The sequence below is a fragment of the Puma concolor genome, chromosome A2 (assembly GCF_028749965.1).
Source record: "Puma concolor isolate L17-30 chromosome A2, mPumCon1.1.hap2, whole genome shotgun sequence".
In the NCBI taxonomy this organism is placed as follows: domain Eukaryota; kingdom Metazoa; phylum Chordata; class Mammalia; order Carnivora; family Felidae; genus Puma; species Puma concolor.
This window is the reverse complement of record NC_141668.1, coordinates 108,966,100-108,983,846: the sequence shown is the minus strand read 5'-3', so window position 1 is coordinate 108,983,846 and position 17,747 is coordinate 108,966,100. Positions and strand designations below refer to the sequence as shown.

At 55.9% G+C, this 17,747-nt stretch overlaps 1 protein-coding gene, 1 long non-coding RNA gene and 1 other non-coding gene across 6 annotated transcripts in view; 1 reads left to right on the top strand and 2 right to left on the bottom strand.

The window, feature by feature from the left end:
- Positions 1-2,857: 2,857 nt before the first annotated feature.
- Positions 2,858-9,539, bottom strand: LOC147583388 (uncharacterized). Its single transcript, XR_015248167.1, has 3 exons — positions 8,429-9,539; positions 3,571-7,769; positions 2,858-3,163 (listed from the first exon to the last, which is right to left on the bottom strand). It is a non-coding gene; the product is annotated as an uncharacterized LOC147583388 (long non-coding RNA).
- On the bottom strand, positions 3,280-3,411 carry LOC112860228 (small nucleolar RNA SNORA9). Its single transcript, XR_003223600.1, has one exon. It is a non-coding gene; the product is annotated as a small nucleolar RNA SNORA9 (small nucleolar RNA).
- Positions 9,540-10,620: 1,081 nt separating the features above from the next.
- The window catches only part of CCM2 (CCM2 scaffold protein), a 42,641-nt gene continuing 35,514 nt past the window's right edge, over positions 10,621-17,747 (top strand). For 2 of the 4 annotated variants that reach the window (XM_086697161.1, XM_086697160.1), the window contains exon 1: positions 10,621-10,781. In XM_086697161.1, the coding sequence (XP_086553287.1) occupies positions 10,752-10,781 (30 nt within the window). In that variant the 5' untranslated portion in view covers positions 10,621-10,751. The remainder of the gene's footprint in view (positions 10,782-17,747) is intronic. The other 2 variants (XM_086697158.1, XM_086697162.1) reach the window with 2 other exon arrangements.

Here is a 17,747-nt window from a genome sequence, read left to right as displayed (position 1 = left end):
CCTGGGTGGAGCTTGCTATGGGCTTTATGGGCTGTCAGTGTGACCTCGGGCCTAACCAGTCTTATCTGGAGATGGGGATGACATCACACCAAGTCCTTTCCCTTCCTGGTTGCCTCCCCATCTTGGGGGGCACCACAAACCCCTTGTGGGATTTCAGCTGGGGCACTGAGCAGGAGCACAGGGGGTGTTTCACTCTTCTGACCTCATGGGGTCAGCGGAAGTTCCAAGATGCCTCCCTCAGCCAGGTCCCTCTCCTTTCCGGCCCCACCCTGGCCCCTGCTGATGCCCTTGATCTTTTTGGTTTCTCCCTGGCAGGTTCCCGGATCACTCAAGATTTACGTCCATCTGGGGTGTCTGGGTGGGTCAGTCAGTTAAGTGTCCGACTTCTGGCTCAGGTCATGATCTCGTGGTTTGTGAGCTTGAGCCCCGTGTCAGGCTCTGTGCTGACAGCTCGGAGCCTGAAGCCTGCTTCAGATTCCCAGTCTCCTCCTCTCTGTGACCCTCCCATACTCATGCTCTGTCTCTCAATAATGAATAAACGTTAAAAAAAAAAAAAAAAAAAAGATTTACACCCACCTGACTGGGGAGGGCGTACCGAACCGCAGGCTGCTGCAGGGAAGGCACCTTGTCAGCCACCGCCCACTCTTCCCCCTCCACCCCGGGGGTTTCCTCCCAGAAAGTACACTTCTGGTGTGGCCTGGAGTTACACCTGTGGGCACTGTGCATTCACACTATCAGTTAACAGACTGACCGCATGCATGACCGCACGTTTTCTGATGCAAGCCGGGCCTGCTGACATTCCTTGCCAATAGCCTCACCAACATGAGCTAAATAAACCCCTAAACCTGGGAGTGGGCAGGTGTAGTCCACCAGAGGGCCGGCGTCAGTTTTCCAAGTCAACTGCGTGTGCATCGCTCACACTGAGTGTCAGCCCACACATGGGCCTGGCCACCTGCATGTGTGTGCAGGTGTGAAGATGTGCCCCACATCCAGGTCTCACCGCGCTGGTGAGGACTAGAGGGAAGGAAGTCCGTCAAGGCAGCAGAGGCTGCTCTGAGGCTCCAGGTAAAGCTCCTGATGGTAGGGGGCTGGCGCCCCATCACCTACACAGCCATTTGCAAAGACAGGAGTGACAAGAAAGGAGACCCCTCCGGGCTGAACCACACACTGAAAAGATTTTATTAACTATCCCCATCTTCCCACACAGGAGCTGTCAGAGGGGCTGGGGTGACAATGACAGCGACGAGCCTTGTTTTGGAAGCAGACAGCGCAGCGGCATCCAAACCTGAGATCAGAGAATGCCAGTTAGAGTCGCACACCAGGCCCCAGGCCACCCTGACCCCAGCCTGGGCAGAAAACAAAAAATTCCAGCTGCCTCCATGAAAGGGAGCATGCCAGGACTCGCACCTGCTTTGAGAATGGGAGCAGCACAAGGGCATGTCTGTGGTGAGGCCACACCTTCAGGCAGGAGGAGGAGGGACTTGGAGGCCTGCTGTGAAAAATTAACTTGAGCACAGCCAGGGACTCCCAAATGTCAGTTGCCGTAGAGGCAGGGACAGAACTGGACCAGGATCCACACCCCGGGCCACACCGTGAGCTAACCAGCCCTGTGACGGGACTCAGCAGCAGCCTGGCCTTCCCAGGCCAGCACACCACCAACCCCGGACGTTCCTGGGGAAAAGGCTGCAGGTCGAATCCAAAACCACCAAGGCAATCAACACCGTGCCAAAGAATCAGGGCCTGAGGAGTCCAGGTATTAGACCACTATCGTCCAAAAATAGTCTCGTGAGCTTGAAAGCAATTAATCTTTGTGGGACTCCATCATCTGATTTTCAATATGGGAAGATCAGAATAAGTTGATGGTTTTGAACTTCTCGGGCAGGGGACTCAGGGAAATTAGTAGAGGTGAAGTGAAGACAGACCTCTCCAGCACACTCACCACTGCAGATGCCAGGAATGGCTTGGCAGCCACCGAGGCCATCTCTCAGGGCTCTTGCGTCTTGGGATTGCGGTGGCTGACACACTGGGGGACCGCGGACAGTACTGTCATGTGCTGGGCAGGGTGACAAAGTGGCCCGCCAGTTTCAAGCATGCTGATAGGACACAAAGGCCCTTTGATTACAGAGCTGACCCTTCTCAGCAGCAGCAGTCAGGGGGTCGGCATCTTCCCCCAGTCCCAATTCCCACCAGGGGAGCCGGAAGACACCCACACACAGGGAGGGCTGCGTGTTACAGGAAAGCCAAGCCTTTTACCTGCTCTTTGCCCCAGAGGGAGGCACTCCCTTGTATGTCCCAAAGCTGGCTGCTATTTGAACATCTGAAGATGGGCCAGAGTTCAGTCAACGCCTTGCTCACAGGACCGCAGAAACATGAGACTGAGTGTGTCCTCGAGGCCGGTGTGGTCAGCGTCTGCACGTGGACTGAAGAGGCAGATCCCAAGTCTGCTGAAAGCCTCAACCTTCAGAGGAGACGTGGTGTGACCCGGCCACCCAGAGGAACTATGCTGCCCTGCCATGACCACACTGGCCCATCCCTGACAGCACCCAACAGCCCTTCACCAAGGCCAGAACACCCCGGGCATTCCCCTCCCACCTAAGCTTCCCACCTGCTTCCAGATTCCACTCCTCCCTCTGGGTCTGGCATCTGGAAAAGGGCCGACAGTAAGTAGGGTGGGAGAGGCCTGCTGTGCAATCGCGATCTGCCAGTTTCTGGCTGGGCAACCCTGGACGTGGGCCCGTTCCATATTGGACCCAAGACCACCTCTCGGGGGTCCCCAAGGATTTGAACTGGGGGAAGAACAAAGACCAACAGGGGTGCCCTCCTTTAAGATGAGCACACGCTGGCTTCACCCTCCAGCAGCCCCACTGCAGAATTTCACCGTTTTTTTCCTACAACTTGTGATATCCCATCCATCCATTCATCCCACCGGGCTCGTCTGGCACTGTTTCCCACTCATCATTCCCGGAGGCTCCCCCTTTACCACTCCCTCTAAACTTCATTTCCAACTTTTGCAAGGCTTTTAAGGACAATAAAATAAAATCTGCAGCGAGCGTGAACACAGCAAACACCCCCAAATCCACAATAACTTCTGTAGATGTGAACGTTCTGTGAGCTGCATGGTCTCCAACGGTAGCCACTTGCCCAAGGTGTGTCTCCTGAGCACCTGCCAGGTGAGCAGTGAATAAAAACCCGGATTTGAAACTTTACTTCCTCTAAACTCACGTGGCAACTGCAGATGTTTACAACGTGCAGCACATCAAAAATGGAAAAAACGCGGTGATCTGTTCGAAATGTCTATAACCTTGCTCTGGATGGAGCAGGGCAAGGCCTCAAACCGTTTCCCAATGTTCTTGCAAGCACTGAAGGAATGCACGGGGCCACCCCAGACCCAGGCACGCTGGAGGCTTGCCGCTCACCTGCCCGAAAGCCCCTAGGCCTGGGGCACCGGCCCGGCCTGCACACCAGACGGGAGGGGCTACCTTCAACGCTGTCCCCCACGACCCTGGAGCTCCTGAGCGGAACTCCCTCAACTTCCAAGAGCAGAGAAACAGCCGTACGACCGGTCATTACCCAGAGCTGCCCTCCTGCCAGTCTTCCCGGCAAGTACTCCCCAGCTGCGATCAGTCTCCGGAACGGCGGGCCGAGACCCCCCGGGCACACTCGGCGGATTCCGCAAGGGCTTCCGGTGAAAGCGGGGTGGCGGGCACCGTCGGCCGGGGAGCAGCGGCGTGAGCGGCGTCACTTCCCCGAGGCAGCGCCGCGAGGAGGACACGCGGTCAGCCGGCGCCGGGACGCCGCCCCCGGCCGCGACCCCATCCCCGCGGCGCTGCCCCCACGGCCGATCCTCCTCTGGCCTTAGCAGGGCGCGAGCGCCGCCGGGTACCCGCGATGGCCTCGGATGCCCAGGCCCCCCGGCAGCCTCCTGTCGCCAGCGACACATGGCAGCGCCGAACACAAGTCAGCGCGCCGGAAGCCGGCCGCAATGACGTCACGCAGCGCGCCGGAAGTCGGCCACCGGGAGGACGCGGGCGGAAGTCGGGTAACGGCTGTCGGGGGCCGCGGGGGCGTGGAGTGGGGGGCCCGCGTCCTGTCCGCTCTCATCGGGGTGCGCACCCCCCTTTCCGCCTCACGGCCCTCTCCGCTCGAGTGGTGTCCCTGACGACTCAGGGATCCGGGGTCCCGGCGCGGGGAGGGCGCACGGCCGGCGGACAGGGCCGGTCCCGCTGGGCTGAGCGCGAGAGCGCTTTCTTTGTCGTCGCCTCCCGGGAGCGGTTTGCCCGTGGTGCGCAGCCCGTCCCGGTCTATTCTTTCGCTGAAATAAAAGTATTTCCTTCTCTTCTGCTTTTGTGGAGCGCTTGACTGGGTTGGGAGGGCCGCGCCGGGGAAGGTACTGAAGCCGGAAAGGGTGCGGCTGGTCGAAGATTGTAGGGCCTTCTCCGAGGGGACCGGGGGCACGGACTGCACGTTCGGGGGTCTGGGATCAGGGATTAGGCTCGCAAGGCGAGAACGGAGTTCTGTAAGTAAAGAAGAGCTGAGCCGTGCTCGAAACTCATTTTACTTACGGCACCTGCCAATTCCATTCAAGCACTTCAGCGTATACGAATCCCATTATGTATTTTATTAAATCTCATGAGACGGGGCAGGAGTTTTACTTCCAGATTGCTCACATGGAAAATAACATTTACCGAAAGAGGTTAGGAGGCTTGCTCATGATCTCCTGGAAGGCTAGGTTTTTCTAGCTCAAGAGTTTGGTGCTGTTTGCCTTCCGTGAGTCTGCCACGAGATAGAGAAACGGTGTAAGGGTGTGGGTGTATATGTGTGACCAAAAAAGGTGGGCTCTCCCCAGGACGGAAAGAGAAGAGCTTCTTTCTAAAATCATAACAAAATTCACTAGAGAGGAGACGATGCTCTATGGAAACTGTTTTCCAAAGAATTAAGAAAGTGCCAGTGGCTTCTGGGTGGCTCAGTCAGTTAAGCATCTGACTTCGGTTCAGGTCATGACCTCCCAGTTAGTGAGTTTGAGACCCATATTGAGCTCTGCACGGATGGCTCTAAGCCTACTTGGGATTCTTTCTATCTCTGCCCCCCGCCAAATAAATAAATACACCTAAAACAAAAAGGGTGCCGAAACATTAAATACCATAGAACCAAAGCTCACTTGAGTTGTACAGGGAGGGTGCATGAGATAGGCACAAAGGGAGACAGACCTCTCAGCATCATTTTAACGACTTATCAGACTATCGAAAAGAACTTTCTTCAAATCCACATCTCCAAAGAATAACTCCACTATTCTTCCAAGCCAACTGGGATATATGCCTGGAAAAGAATATTACCAATTTGGCTTTGGAAGAATACATAAGGAGTTACAGCCAAGGAAATGTCAACGGGGAGCTGGCGGGGTCTCTTCCACAGGAGGCCACGCAGGGTGGCTGTACTCCACAGGGACTGTCACAATCTAGAGTTGGTTTGGTCCTTTATCATTTACAGGCCTGGAAACTTGAAATTACAAAGAGAATTCACTCGAAGTGAGTTGAAATTCTTTTCTTTGCTGAGTAAATCAACCCACTGGATTTGTCATGGGCACACATGGCATGAGGTGCATGTGTCCAAGGACAACTTGGAGACCTCTCGTTAGTTATGTGCTCTTTAGTCTCATGAGGGAGATCCTGGATGGGGGAGAGGGACAAGAAAGAAAACACTGAAGTCAGCCTTCGGAACAGTGAAAAGATTCACTTAAAAAAAGGGGGGGGGGCACCTGGGTGGCTCTCTCTGTTGAGCATCTGACTCTCGGTTTTGGCTCAGGTCACCATCTCCCAGTTCGTGAGTTTGAGCCCCCAGTCGGGCTCTGCACTGACAGTGCAGAGCCTGCTTGGGATTATCGCTCTCCCTCTCTCTCTCTGCTTCTCCCCTGCTCAAGTGCCGTGTGTGCATGTGTGTGCATGTGTGTGCGTGTGTGTGTGTGCACACGCTCTTTCTCTTTGTCAAAATAAATAAACTTCAAACAAACAAAACCCACACCAATTAGCTGGAATCTAGCCAAGACATGAGTCCATAGAAAACTGTCTTTGAGAGGGTCAGTTGAAGATAAATCTTCACTTGTTCAGGGCTTTCTTGAACACTCGAGAGCTTAGCCAGGGGAGACTGTGTCTGTCTTTGTCTGGCCAGGTGCACATCATTTGTCTCATTAGAACTCGGACACAGAGAGGAATCCCACACAGTCTCTAAAGGGCCTTACAGTCTAGTAGAGGAAATGTCCTAACATTAACTCTAGCTAATTAACTCTAGCACCAGGACACACAAAGTATTCTGGGGCTGGAGGAGGGAAAAACCGCATCCAAAGATTGAGTGGAGGAGAAGATACTTGAGATGGGTGAAAATGCCCAACAGTCAAGTCCACTAGGGATAAACCTAATAGACCAGGTCTGGTTTATTAACCTGTTGCAAAGAGAGAACCCTAGAGATTTCTCCATTGTGTCTCATGAGGAGACTGGAGAGGGAATTTTGTAAGGTTTGGGGTTGCACTGAATAATTCTGAGGAGGGGAGAGGGGAAGTGAGGGCCATCTTCAGATGGTTGCTGTCACGAAGTGTGGACCACTTAGTAACTGGGTCTTAGGTATTTTTGTTCATGAGGTGGGGCCACAGAGTAGGCTATGGAGGTTACCGGTAAGAAGGAAGAGGCTGTCAGGACACTTCACAGCTGAGTTGTGACCTTGGGAGAAATGTTTTCTGTTAACACTGCACTGGCTCATCAGTGCCTATTATGAGAAACTGAATATACAAGTGGCCAGTGGCCAGACCATTTATGAAAATAGGCCCACGGCCTACAGCAGCCCACCCAAAACCAATGCCTCCTCTGCAGAAGCCCGCCCAGGAAGCCAGCTGCTCGAAGTCAGACTTGGGGTAATTCGGACTGCTGGCTCTGGTGACAACCCAGAAAGCCATACAATACCCTCTGACAGTCCAAATAAGCCAGATGGCCAGGACTCGGTCAATAACTGACATCTTACCTAATTTTTGTTCCCGGGTCTAACTCAGGACCAACCAGAGAAAATCGAACATAGGAGATGCCCCACTTCTCTAGAGTTCATCTCTGGCTCCCTCAGGCCCACAGCCCCCATCAGGGCACCCCTGAGTCCCCCTTTTCCACCATGAAGCTCTCCCCCTCCCTTGCTGCCTCTGGGCCTCTACCAGGCCAGGTGATGGAGTGACTCCCTCACTATCGCAGGCTCTGAACAAATAGCCTTTTCTTGTTCTCATTTGGTGGGTCCTCATTATTTCCCTGGGTTCAAAGAGCTCCTGGGTTGGTGAGCACATGGTGGTGCTGGTGGATTGGTGACCTGGAGAGACATGGAACCCCCGTGTGTCCGTCCCTATACCTTGGTCCAGACATCTCTTTCATCTGGAGGCTTACCTGTAGCTTTTGTCATATCCTTTTATAATAAGTTGGTAAACAGTCTGTGAACTCTTTCTCTGAGTTCTGTGAGCCGCTCTAACAAGTTAATTGCACCTGAGGGAGGGTCATGGGAACCCCAATTCATATTCATAGCCAATTGGTCAGAAGCACAGATACCACTTTGGACTCGCGGTTGGCGTCGGAAGTGTAGGGGGTCTTGCAGGATGAAGCCCTCCACCTGTGGATCTGATGCCGTCTCCAGGTGGATGGTGCCAGAGTGAGTTACAGTGGGATACCCAGCCGATGTCACAGAATTGCTGGGTGTCAGGATCTGGTGTCACACAGCTGGTGTCAGAATCGCTGCAGGAGCAGTAGCTGTTAAGAGTAAAGGAGGGGCGCCTGGGTGGCGCAGTCGGTTAAGCGTCCGACTTCAGCCAGGTCACGATCTCGCGGTCCGTGAGTTCGAGCCCCGCGTCGGGCTCTGGGCTGATGGCTCAGAGCCTGGAGCCTGTTTCCGATTCTGTGTCTCCCTCTCTCTCTGCCCTTCCCCCATTCATGCTATGTCTCTCTCTGTCCCAAAAATAAATAAACGTTGAAGAGTAAAGGAGACCCAGGAGGAGAGTGGTTTTTCCTAAAACATGGGCTACCGCAAGCTGTAGTAGTGTTATGGGCTGCACCACCCACTGAGAGTATAGAAAAAGGTACGTTAGTGGGAGACCCAGAAGACCAGACCTCCGTGCTGGGGTGGGAGCCCTGGGCTGCACTGCTCACGTTTGCGGGGGTGGGTGCCAAACGACGCAGATGGAAGACTGAAAGATCATTTCCCCCACCTCTGCTCTATATGCCAAAGGGCCTGGAATACCTTTGGGAGTGCTAGGGACCAGCTATTTATTTGGTATCTGTCTCAAATAGGGTCCAAGGGATAGGCCAGTAAAAGTAAAGAGCGCTCTGAAGAATGGGAGAATAGTAGAGGTAAGGAGGAGCCGCTATTCTGAGGGCTGGGATAAAGCCCCCGGGGGAAGGGACCTCCTTACCCCCAGGGCTGAGGTCCAACTTGCTTGGAGATAGCCTAGCTACAGCTCACCAAATGGCGGAGAAGCGCTGGCAGGACGTCTGGCAGTCCCTCCGGAGTGCCAGGAAAGCTGTTCAGGGGCGCGCCTTTGCGGCTATAGGGCAGGAGCTGGAGCAGCGTGCTGGCAGCCTGTACCGCGGAGTCGGGTGCTCGCGGAACCTGGAGCTAGAAGAAGCCGTCCTTGGTGCGGGGAGGTGGGCTCCGGGGAGGCCTCTCGTTCTGCAGCTGTCAAGGGAACTCACTGGAGCCGGGCAGCAAAGCCCCTTCCTCCCGCACTGCTTCCCAGGGGGTTTCTTCCCCGGCACACCTCTGCAATGGCCCACCTGGCAGGGGAAGAGCGCTCGGAGGGCCCAGCTCCATCCTGCAGTGCATGGAATGAGAGTGAACGCGGAGCTAGAGATAACACACTGACAACCGGCGCAGCAAGCAACATTGTAAAACATCAGTGGAAACAAGTAATGGTTTGTTTGGTATCAGTTTACATTCTAGCTGTGCTGCAAGGTTCTGAAAACATTTTTTAAACTTTTTTTTTTTTTTTTTAATTTTTGAGAGAGGGCGTGAGCTCGGAGGGACAGAGAGGATCCAAAGAGGCTCTACGCTGGCAGCACACAGCCAGATCCGGAGCTGTAACCCACGAGCCACCCACGAGCTGTGAGATCATGACCTGAGCCTAAGCTGGGCGCTTTACTGACAGAGCCACCCAGGAACCCCTGTGCTGCAAGGCTCTTTCTTGCTAGCAGCTTGGCTTAGTGGCAAAATAGTGTCCTCCTGTTGCTGGCTCCCACTTGCAGCGTGGCGGGCAAACCACCAGACTCTCCAGACTCGTCTATAAAAGGCGGCAGTTACCCTGGTGACCCTTAAGGTCATTGACTGTTACGGTGACTGTTCTGATAGGACCCAGGCGTTGCTAGTTACTGCATCCCCACCTTCCTGAGGGCTTGTCTGAGCAACACAGGCACTGCAGCAGAGGAAGTCGCGGAAAAGGGCATGGCTGAAGCAGACGGAATTTAGGCGCAGATTGAGAAAGATAAAGGAAGCGGCTTCGCCCCGCTGGCCCCGCCCAAGCCTTCCGATGGCCCCGCCCCCAGCCCCCAATCTCCGTTCCCGCCAGCCACGCCTTCCTATTCCCGTTGGCCCCGCCCACCCATCCGGCAGGCCCAGTCCTGGGTATCCTACCAGCCCTGCCCCCTTCCCCTTCCTGTCCTCACCTTCAGGCCGGCCTCGCCCCTTCCTGCCAGCCACGCTCTCCCTCCCCGCTAGCCCCGCCCCACCGGCGGCTTGCACTCAACTCACTTGGCTCGCCCCCGCCTTCCTGCCAGCCACGCCCACCCTTCCCGCTAGCCCCACACCACCCCTCCGGCCTCGCCGCCATCTCATAGGCCCCACCCTTCTCTTCGTGCCAGCCCCGCCTCCTTCCCATTCCCCCCTCTCCACTTTCTTGCCTCGTCCCTTCCCTACAGGCCCCGCTCTCACCTTCCTGCAAGCCACGCCCCTTCCAGCTAGCCCCTCCTATCCCCGGCTGTCTCGCCTTCTTCTCACAGGCCACGCCCTTCCCGTCCTGCTAGCTCCACCTCCTTTGCTTTCTCGTCCCGACTTTCCTACCGGCTACGCACCTTCCCTACAGCCCCGCTCCTCCCACCAGGCCATCCTCTTCTCCACACCTGGCCTTTAGGTTACTACCGGGCCGCCCTCCTCCTGGTAGCCCGCCCCTTCTCGCAGGCCCGACCCCTCCCCCAGCCGCGCCCTGTCCTTATGACTAGCCCCTCCCCTTTCCCCGGCCCCGCCCCCTGTTTCCATTGGGCCGGAGCGCGGCTTTCCCGAGCGCGAGGCAGGCCGGGAAATTGGCTGCCCTAAAGATGGCGGCAGAATTGAAAAGTTGGAACCACTCCTGCGGCCCTGAGGGGCGGGGCCCGGGCTGGGGGCCGGGCTGGGGGCGGGGCAGGCGCGCTCTCAGCCCCCCCCGAAGGGCAATGGGGCGGGAGAGGGGCGCGGCAGGCGCGCTCCCGCGGCCGCGAAGGGGCGGGGCGCGCCGGGAGCGTCCCCGGCAGCCCCGAGGGGTGGGGGCGGGGCGGGGCGCGGGGCGGGGCCGCGCCTCGGCCCGGAAGTGCGGGGTGCGGGGTGCGGGGCGCGGACGTCCCCTGGCGGCCGCGGCCGGAAACTGCGGCCGCGCGGGCGGGAGGCGCAGGAGCGGCGGCGGCGGCCGCGGGGCCGGGCGAGCATGTAGCGGCCACGGGCGGCGCGGGGCTCCCGGGGCGGGCCGGGCCGCGGGGGCCGCTCGCGGCGACATGGACGAGGAGGGCAAGAAGGGCAAAAAGGTGAGCGTGCGCGGGCGCGCGCCCCCCGGGGGCCGGGCGGGGGGCGAGCTGGACCCCGGGGCCGGGCGGAAGGGCCGGCGCCGGGGGTGGACCGGGAAGGTCCCCCGGGGTCGCGCTTCGGCCGGCCGGCGCGGGGTTCGGGAGGTCTGGTTGGAGGTCGGGCGTGGAGAGGTCGGGGGGAGCGCGGTCTGCGGGCGGGCAGGCGGGAGCTGGAGCGCGCGCGGCCGGGCCCGGGACAGGGCCGCGGGGGTCGGTGCGCGCGGCCGGGGGTGGGCGGCGCGCCCCCGGACAATGCGGTTAGGTGGTCCTGGGCCCGGCCCGCGCGGCGGGGGAGGAAGGAGCCACGCCTTTCCTCCCCTTCCGGCCAGTGCACCCCCCCCCTCGCCCCCAAACCGGGCTCTGCACATGGCCATCCCCGCGGGTCAGCGACCGGGGGCTGCCGCGGAGCCGGTCCCAAAGTTTTCCGGGGCCGCAGCCCTGGGGACAATGGGGGTTCGGCCAGCCCCAACAAGGGCTGCTCAGCGGACCCGGGTGGGAGCACAGGCTGCACCCCACGGGGCAGCCGCTCGCCGGCCGAGGTTTGCTCTGCCCGAGTGTAGCCGAACGATTTCAGTGACGCTACATTTGGCAGTTGTGTCTCGGACATAGTTCAGGAGGCGCCGTACTTAGTTCCTGCAGTTTTAAAAGTGTGGCTTTAATTATAGGCTGGAGTCGTTGGTACGCTCAGCGGGGTAAGCTGGAAAATGGGTCTTAGTGCTAAAGGATTTGTCTTCTGCAGAGTTTCGCTAGTGTGCACTCCGTGCGCGAGCTTAACACAGACCTTGGTGGGTCTTCCGAGCTTCGCAGCGGGAGCTGGCCCCGGCCATGACCTTCCATGACCCCTCTGCAGCACCGTGCTTTACCAGGCGCCCCGTTTTAAAAAGGCTGTATTTGAGGTCCAGTAGCGGGGGTCTTCGGGGGGTCGTGCCCAGCTTGTCCTCACTTTCTCTCCGGGCTGTGTTGTGAGCACTCTCGCTTCTAGTTTTGCAGTTCCCTACAGAGATGGTTAAGTCTGGAAAACAGCCCAAGAAAGTGATTCAGCCTGCAAGCGCCAGACTGCAGAGGGAGGTTGCCCACCTGGGGGGAAAGCTCCAGAAGAGTCAGTGCACTCCATTCTGCTGTGCTGCAGGCAGGCAGCAGGTGGGCCGGGATGCCCAGGACAGGGCCTGTCCCCAGTGCATGGCTGCCAGAGGAGCTGTGTCCCAGCACAGCACCAGTCTTGGCCTCCAGGTATATTTCACACCCAGGCCAGATGGTGCTGGCTAAGGAGAGTCACTCCCTTTGAATGGATGCTAACCTGTCTGTGATGGGGAAGCATAGGGTAGGCTGAATTCTTTCTAGAGCCTTCCTTCTAGCAGGTTTGGTAGAAACAGAATATTCAGCAGTGTTGAGAGAGATGGGAAATCAGTGAGGCATTCCTGAGCTTTTGAAATAGAAGTGACAAGCCAGCAAAACTCAAGAGTTTGGAGTTGGGGCGGTGTTGAGATTCAGGCTAGAGAGAAGGTTAAAGATGAATTTCATTGTCTCTGTTAGAGAAGATAATCTCTTGTTACATAGTTGTCCAAGTCAGGCTTCAGTGTTTCTCTGTATCCTGCCACTGCCCTACCTCTTTTTCCCAAGGGGGGGGGGGTGGGGGGGAGGGGTGGGGGGGTGGGGAGGGGTGGGGGGGCGTGGTGCCGGTCCCAGCCGGCTCTGGGACACGAGTTCCCATCCAGGCCACCACTTAGCACACTTTCTCTGTTGCTGTCTGCCAGGCATAACTGCTCTGCTCCTCCATTCAGTGTGAGGTCACTTCCAACTCACGAGATTTGGTGCTTATGTTGTTCTCGTTGGGGTAAACTAACCAGATTAATCTATTTTAAAACTGATACACAAAGTGGGGCACCTGGGTGGCTCAGCCGGTTAAGAGTCTGACTTCAGCTCAGGTCCTGATCTCATGGTTTGTGAGTTCAAGCCCCGCATCGGGCTCTGTGCTGACAGCTCGGAGCCTGGAGCCTGCTTTGAAATCTGTGTCTGCCTCTCTGTCCCTACCCCACTCGCACTCTGTCTCTCTTTCTCTCTTAAAAATAAACATTAAATTAAAACCTGATATACAGGGGCGCGTGGGTGGCGCAGTCGGTTAAGCATCTGACTTCAGCCAGGTCACGATCTCGCGGTCCGGGAGTTCGAGCCCCGCGTCGGGCTCTGGGCTGATGGCTCAGAGCCTGGAGCCTGTTTCCGATTCTGTGTCTCCCTCTCTCTCTGCCCCTCCCCCGTTCATGCTCTGTCTCTCTCTGTCCCGAAAATAAAAATAAAAAACGTTTAAAAAAAAAAAAAAAAATCTGATATACAGAACTCAATAGCTAAAATAGCAGAAGTAATGACTTCATAATTTTATGAAAGTACAATTTGGGCATGTAAATTCTCTCTTCAGGGGCGCCTGGGTGGCTCTGTTGGCTAAGCATCCAACTTTGGCTCAGATCATGATCACACGGTTTGTGAGTTCGAGCCCTGCATCGGGCTCTGTGCTGACAGCTCAAAGCCTGGAGCCTGCTTTGGATTCTGTGTCTCCTTTTCTCTCTGCCCTCCTCTGCTCGTGTTCTGTCTCTTTCTTAAAAGTAAATGTTTGGGGCGCCTGGGTGGCTCAGTCGGTTGAGCATCCGATTTCGGCTCAGGTCATGATCTCACAGTTCGTGAGTTCGAGCCCCGCATCAGGCTCTGTGCTGACAGCTCAGAGCCTGGAGCCTGCTTCGGATTCTGTGACTCCCTCTCTCTCTGCCCCTCCCCTGCTCATGCTCTGTCTCTCTCTCTGTCTCAAAAATAAGTAAAACATTAAAAAAAAATTAAAAAAAAAGAAAAAAAAGTAAATGTTTAAAAAATTTAACATAAATTCTATCTTCAAGTTAGCTCCCTCAAAAAATGCAGATTTGACCTTTATTTTTAATTTTTATTTATAGGTTTTTAAGGTAACCCTTAGGCCCATCGTGGGGCTTGAACTCATGACCCTGAGATCACAAGATGCATGCTCTACTGGCCAAGCCAGCCAGGCACCCCCAGATTTAACCTTTAAAAACATGGATTGATAGGCTTTTTCAGGTCTTCAGACCCCAGTCAAGCAGTTATTCAGGCTTGTTCTAACGTGGCCTATTTATTTCCTCGGGATGGGAATCTGTGAGCTGCCAGAGAATAAATAGAACAGAGTGGGTTTCATACAGAGTGGCCCCAGGTACAGCCCTGTCCTTTCTTGTTTTTTAATTAAAAAAAATTTTTTTTATGTTTACTCTTTTGGGAGAGAGAGAGAGAGAGAGAGAGAGACAGAGAATCTGAAACAAGCTCCAGGCTCTGAGCTGTCAGCACAGAGCCCGACGCAGGGCTCAAACTCGTGAACTGTGAGATCGTGACCTGAGCTGAAATCAAGAGTTGGACACTTAACTGACTGAGCTGCCCATGTGCCCCTGGACCAATGCCTTTATATGTTCGTCTCTCCAGCCGTCAGAGAGCCTTCTCCACGGGCGTGTGTGTGTGTGTGTGTGTGTGCAAATATTTGTATACCTGAAATGAAACTTTAAAGAAATGGTGCTTAATATAAGCAATACACTCTGATTTTTTTATTCTGTTCTCCCCTCCCTCCCATTAAAAAACTGCCAGTCACGCCTTGTCGCAGCCGGAACTGCTGAGGTGAATTAGCCAAAGGCACTTGGGGTGAATGCCTTGTTTCATCTTTCCTCTCGGGTGGTTTTCACAGTGATTCTTGTGTGACCATGTGGCGCCCTGAGCAAGGAGGCGGGAAGAGCAGTGCACGACGTGCCTGGCAGAGACTGTAGGTCAGGCGGCCAGTAGGTGAGTCCAGGGAGACCAGCAACTGTGAGGCTCATTCCTCTCTGAATCGGAGAGTGTTACACACGCTCCGCGCCCAGCGCGGAGCCTGTCGCGGGGCTTGAACTCACGACCGACCATGAGATCAGGACCTGAGCTGAGGGTCAAGAGTCCAGCCCTCAACCCACCGAGCTACCCAGGTGCCCTGAGATAGTATCCTGTATTTATTAATTTTCAACATGAGGAACGTGGAATCCCTGCCACCTTCAGTCAGATTCCGTGATCCACTGGCCACCGTGCTTTAGAGTCCGAAGGCGCCAGAACCTTGCAGGGCTTGGCTGTTACTGCTCTGAGCATCATTCGGGAGGAATGTCGTGTGGAGGAAAACATCTCTTTCAGCAACGGTACCATGATGGGCGCAGCTCTGAGGTGAGAATGCCGTCAGCCCTCTGCCCGTGAGGTCAGGGACGAGTGCCTTTTGTTCCAGTGCGCTTGGTCACTGCAGTGACCGCTGGTCTCACGTTTCTTCATTTCTGTCGGCAGCCCGGCTCTGTGGTGGGAGTCAGACTGTAGGTTTAACACACAGCATCTTCCAGTTTATTCATTCCAGCGCCTTTGACCTGCCACGTGCAGTGAGGAGAAGGGCTAAGGACACTGCACTTGTTGGGGCCATCACCTCTCACATGTCATTGGAGAAGGAGGGGGCCAGTGCCACTGCGTCGGGAGAGACACGGTGGGCAGCAGCCTGTCTCACGTGGGCACCAGTTCATGACGCTCAGCAGCGGAGGAGGTGCAGGGACAGCCTGGGCCCAGTGGGGCAGGGGGATTTGGGTCCCAGCTGCAGCAGAAGACCCCGTAGGTTTTTGTACGCCTTTAAGAACTGTTTGTTGGCACTGACCATGTGCTGGACTGGATGCTAGGGGACACATGAGCTCTGTGGCCACTGAGCTGGAGATGCGGCTCAGAGGGCAGATGAGAGTGAAGTCGGAGGAAGCTTTGATGAGTGTGCACAAGACCCCTGTTGTTATGAAGACATCAGGTGCAGGCATGGAGACAGTCTTGTACTAGAGTTCCTGTGCTCTGAGTGCAAACATCATTGGTCTTCTCCTCATCCAGCCTGTTCCCCAGCTGTGATGGGCTGGACCAGGGCCCCCCAGTCCTCATGGGGAAGCCTGGACCCCCAGCACCCCAGAGCTGGTGTATAGGTGCAGACGGGTCTTTGAGGAGGTGATGGAGGTAAAACAAGGTCACGAATGTGGGCTCTACTCCAATGTGACTGATGTCCCTATAGAAAGACAGCTGGGACACAGACATGCACAGAGGGACAACCACGTGAGGATACGGAGATGACACGGCCATCTGCACCCCCTGGAGAGGCCTCGGGAGGGACCAGCCCGGCTGCGCCTGGATCTGGGACGAGCAGGATTGGGAAAGAATAACTGTGTTGTCTGAGCCACCTGGTCTGGTGCTTTGTCAAGGCCATTCGAGACGTCAGGGTGATGTGGCCAGAGTCTGTGCTCGAACTCTGTTGGAGGGAGTGGTCTCAGTGTAGCCCAGGGGTTCTGATTGTCCCCACTGACCCCTCAGACACGGATGAGCCACTCAGTGGCAGGATGATGCATCGCACACTCGGGATGTGTAGCCCATGACAGGCTCGGTGCCTGGAGGTCTGCAGCGGGGGGCAGGCTGAGGGTGTTCGTCCTGCCCCGTGGTCTGCACAGGTACATGTCTCTGCCCTTCCCCATCTCTCAGCCCAGGAACGGCAGCTTGGTTTTAATGGTTCCGCAGGGAGCTCCGCTTTGGATTTGTCAGTGGACAAATAAAAAGGAAATCTCCCCCCTCCAGCCCCAGCCAGTGCCAGAAATGTTACACTGTTTCCTCTTGGCACTGTAAAAGTAGCAGTTTCTGGCCAGGCTGCCAAGAACTGGGGCACCTGATTGTGGGCATTAGATCCGAGCAGTGGAAACCATCCCCTTCGCCAGGTGCAGCAGGCAGTTGGAACTGGGGCTTTTGTCTGAGGCTTAGGGTGCTGGGTGTCCTGTAACTCGGGAGGCGGGAAGAACAGTGGACTTCTCAAAGAGTGGCTGGTGTGGACGGGTGTGGCGCCATGCACTCGTGCGTGATGGACTGCTCGACCTGCTGTCCCATGTGACTCTGAGAAGGAGACTTCTGTCTTTGAGTCTTTACGGTCCGTCCTACGGTTAGAGTTGCACGCGGTGTCTTTCCCCAAATCCACTCTGCCTCCTGGGTATTGTTACAGCCTCCCTGCGCTCAGGCGTGGTTCAGAATCCCTCGCTGTAGACCTGGTGGGGACACAGTTCACTGATTTCATGCCTATGTGTCAGGTCTGTCATCCTGTGTGTCACATGTCATGAAACGTCCCAGGTCTAAGTGCCAGTAGACACGTCACCATATGTGGCTCTAACCAGTTCACGTTTGGCGGGGAGCAGTGGCCGGAGCCGACCTGCCCTTGTGTGCCCTGATGTCAGACCCATTTCCGGCCCTGTTACGAGGCTCCTTTCCCCCAGCACTGAATCTTCAGCCCCCTCCGTGGAGGGAGAGTGTACAGTCCGCCCCCCAGTATTTTATTATGAACGTTTTTGAATACACTGAAGTTGAAAGATTTTACAGTAAATACCTGTCCGCCCACCCCCTAGATTCTACCGTGAGCATTTGCTGTGCTTGTCTTGTCCCGTACCTACTCCTCTGCTTCTGTCTGGACCCCCATCAACTCACTTTGTCCTCCTGATGCACTTGAGACATCATTCGCTTCGATCTGAGTATGGCAGCGTGCACATCATTAGCTAGAGTTCAGTGCTGTTTACAGTTTTTTTTTGCAGTTCTCTGTGCAACCGATATAGAGCGAAGTGTGCGTGTCAGCTAAATTTTGACAGTTGTGCATACATACAGCCCAAACCCCTGCCAAGATGTAGGCCGTTTCCCTCACTCAGAAAGGTCCCTCGTGCCATCCCTGGGGCGGGTACCGTGCCAATCATGTCCACTCTGGAAGAGTTCTGCGGGGTTACTTTCTGTTCTCAAACCTCACGCGTGGGTTTACGCAGTACACGTTCTTGTGTGCTTGGACCCCGTTACTCAGCATCATGGCTCTGAGACTCATCCATTGTGTCGAGT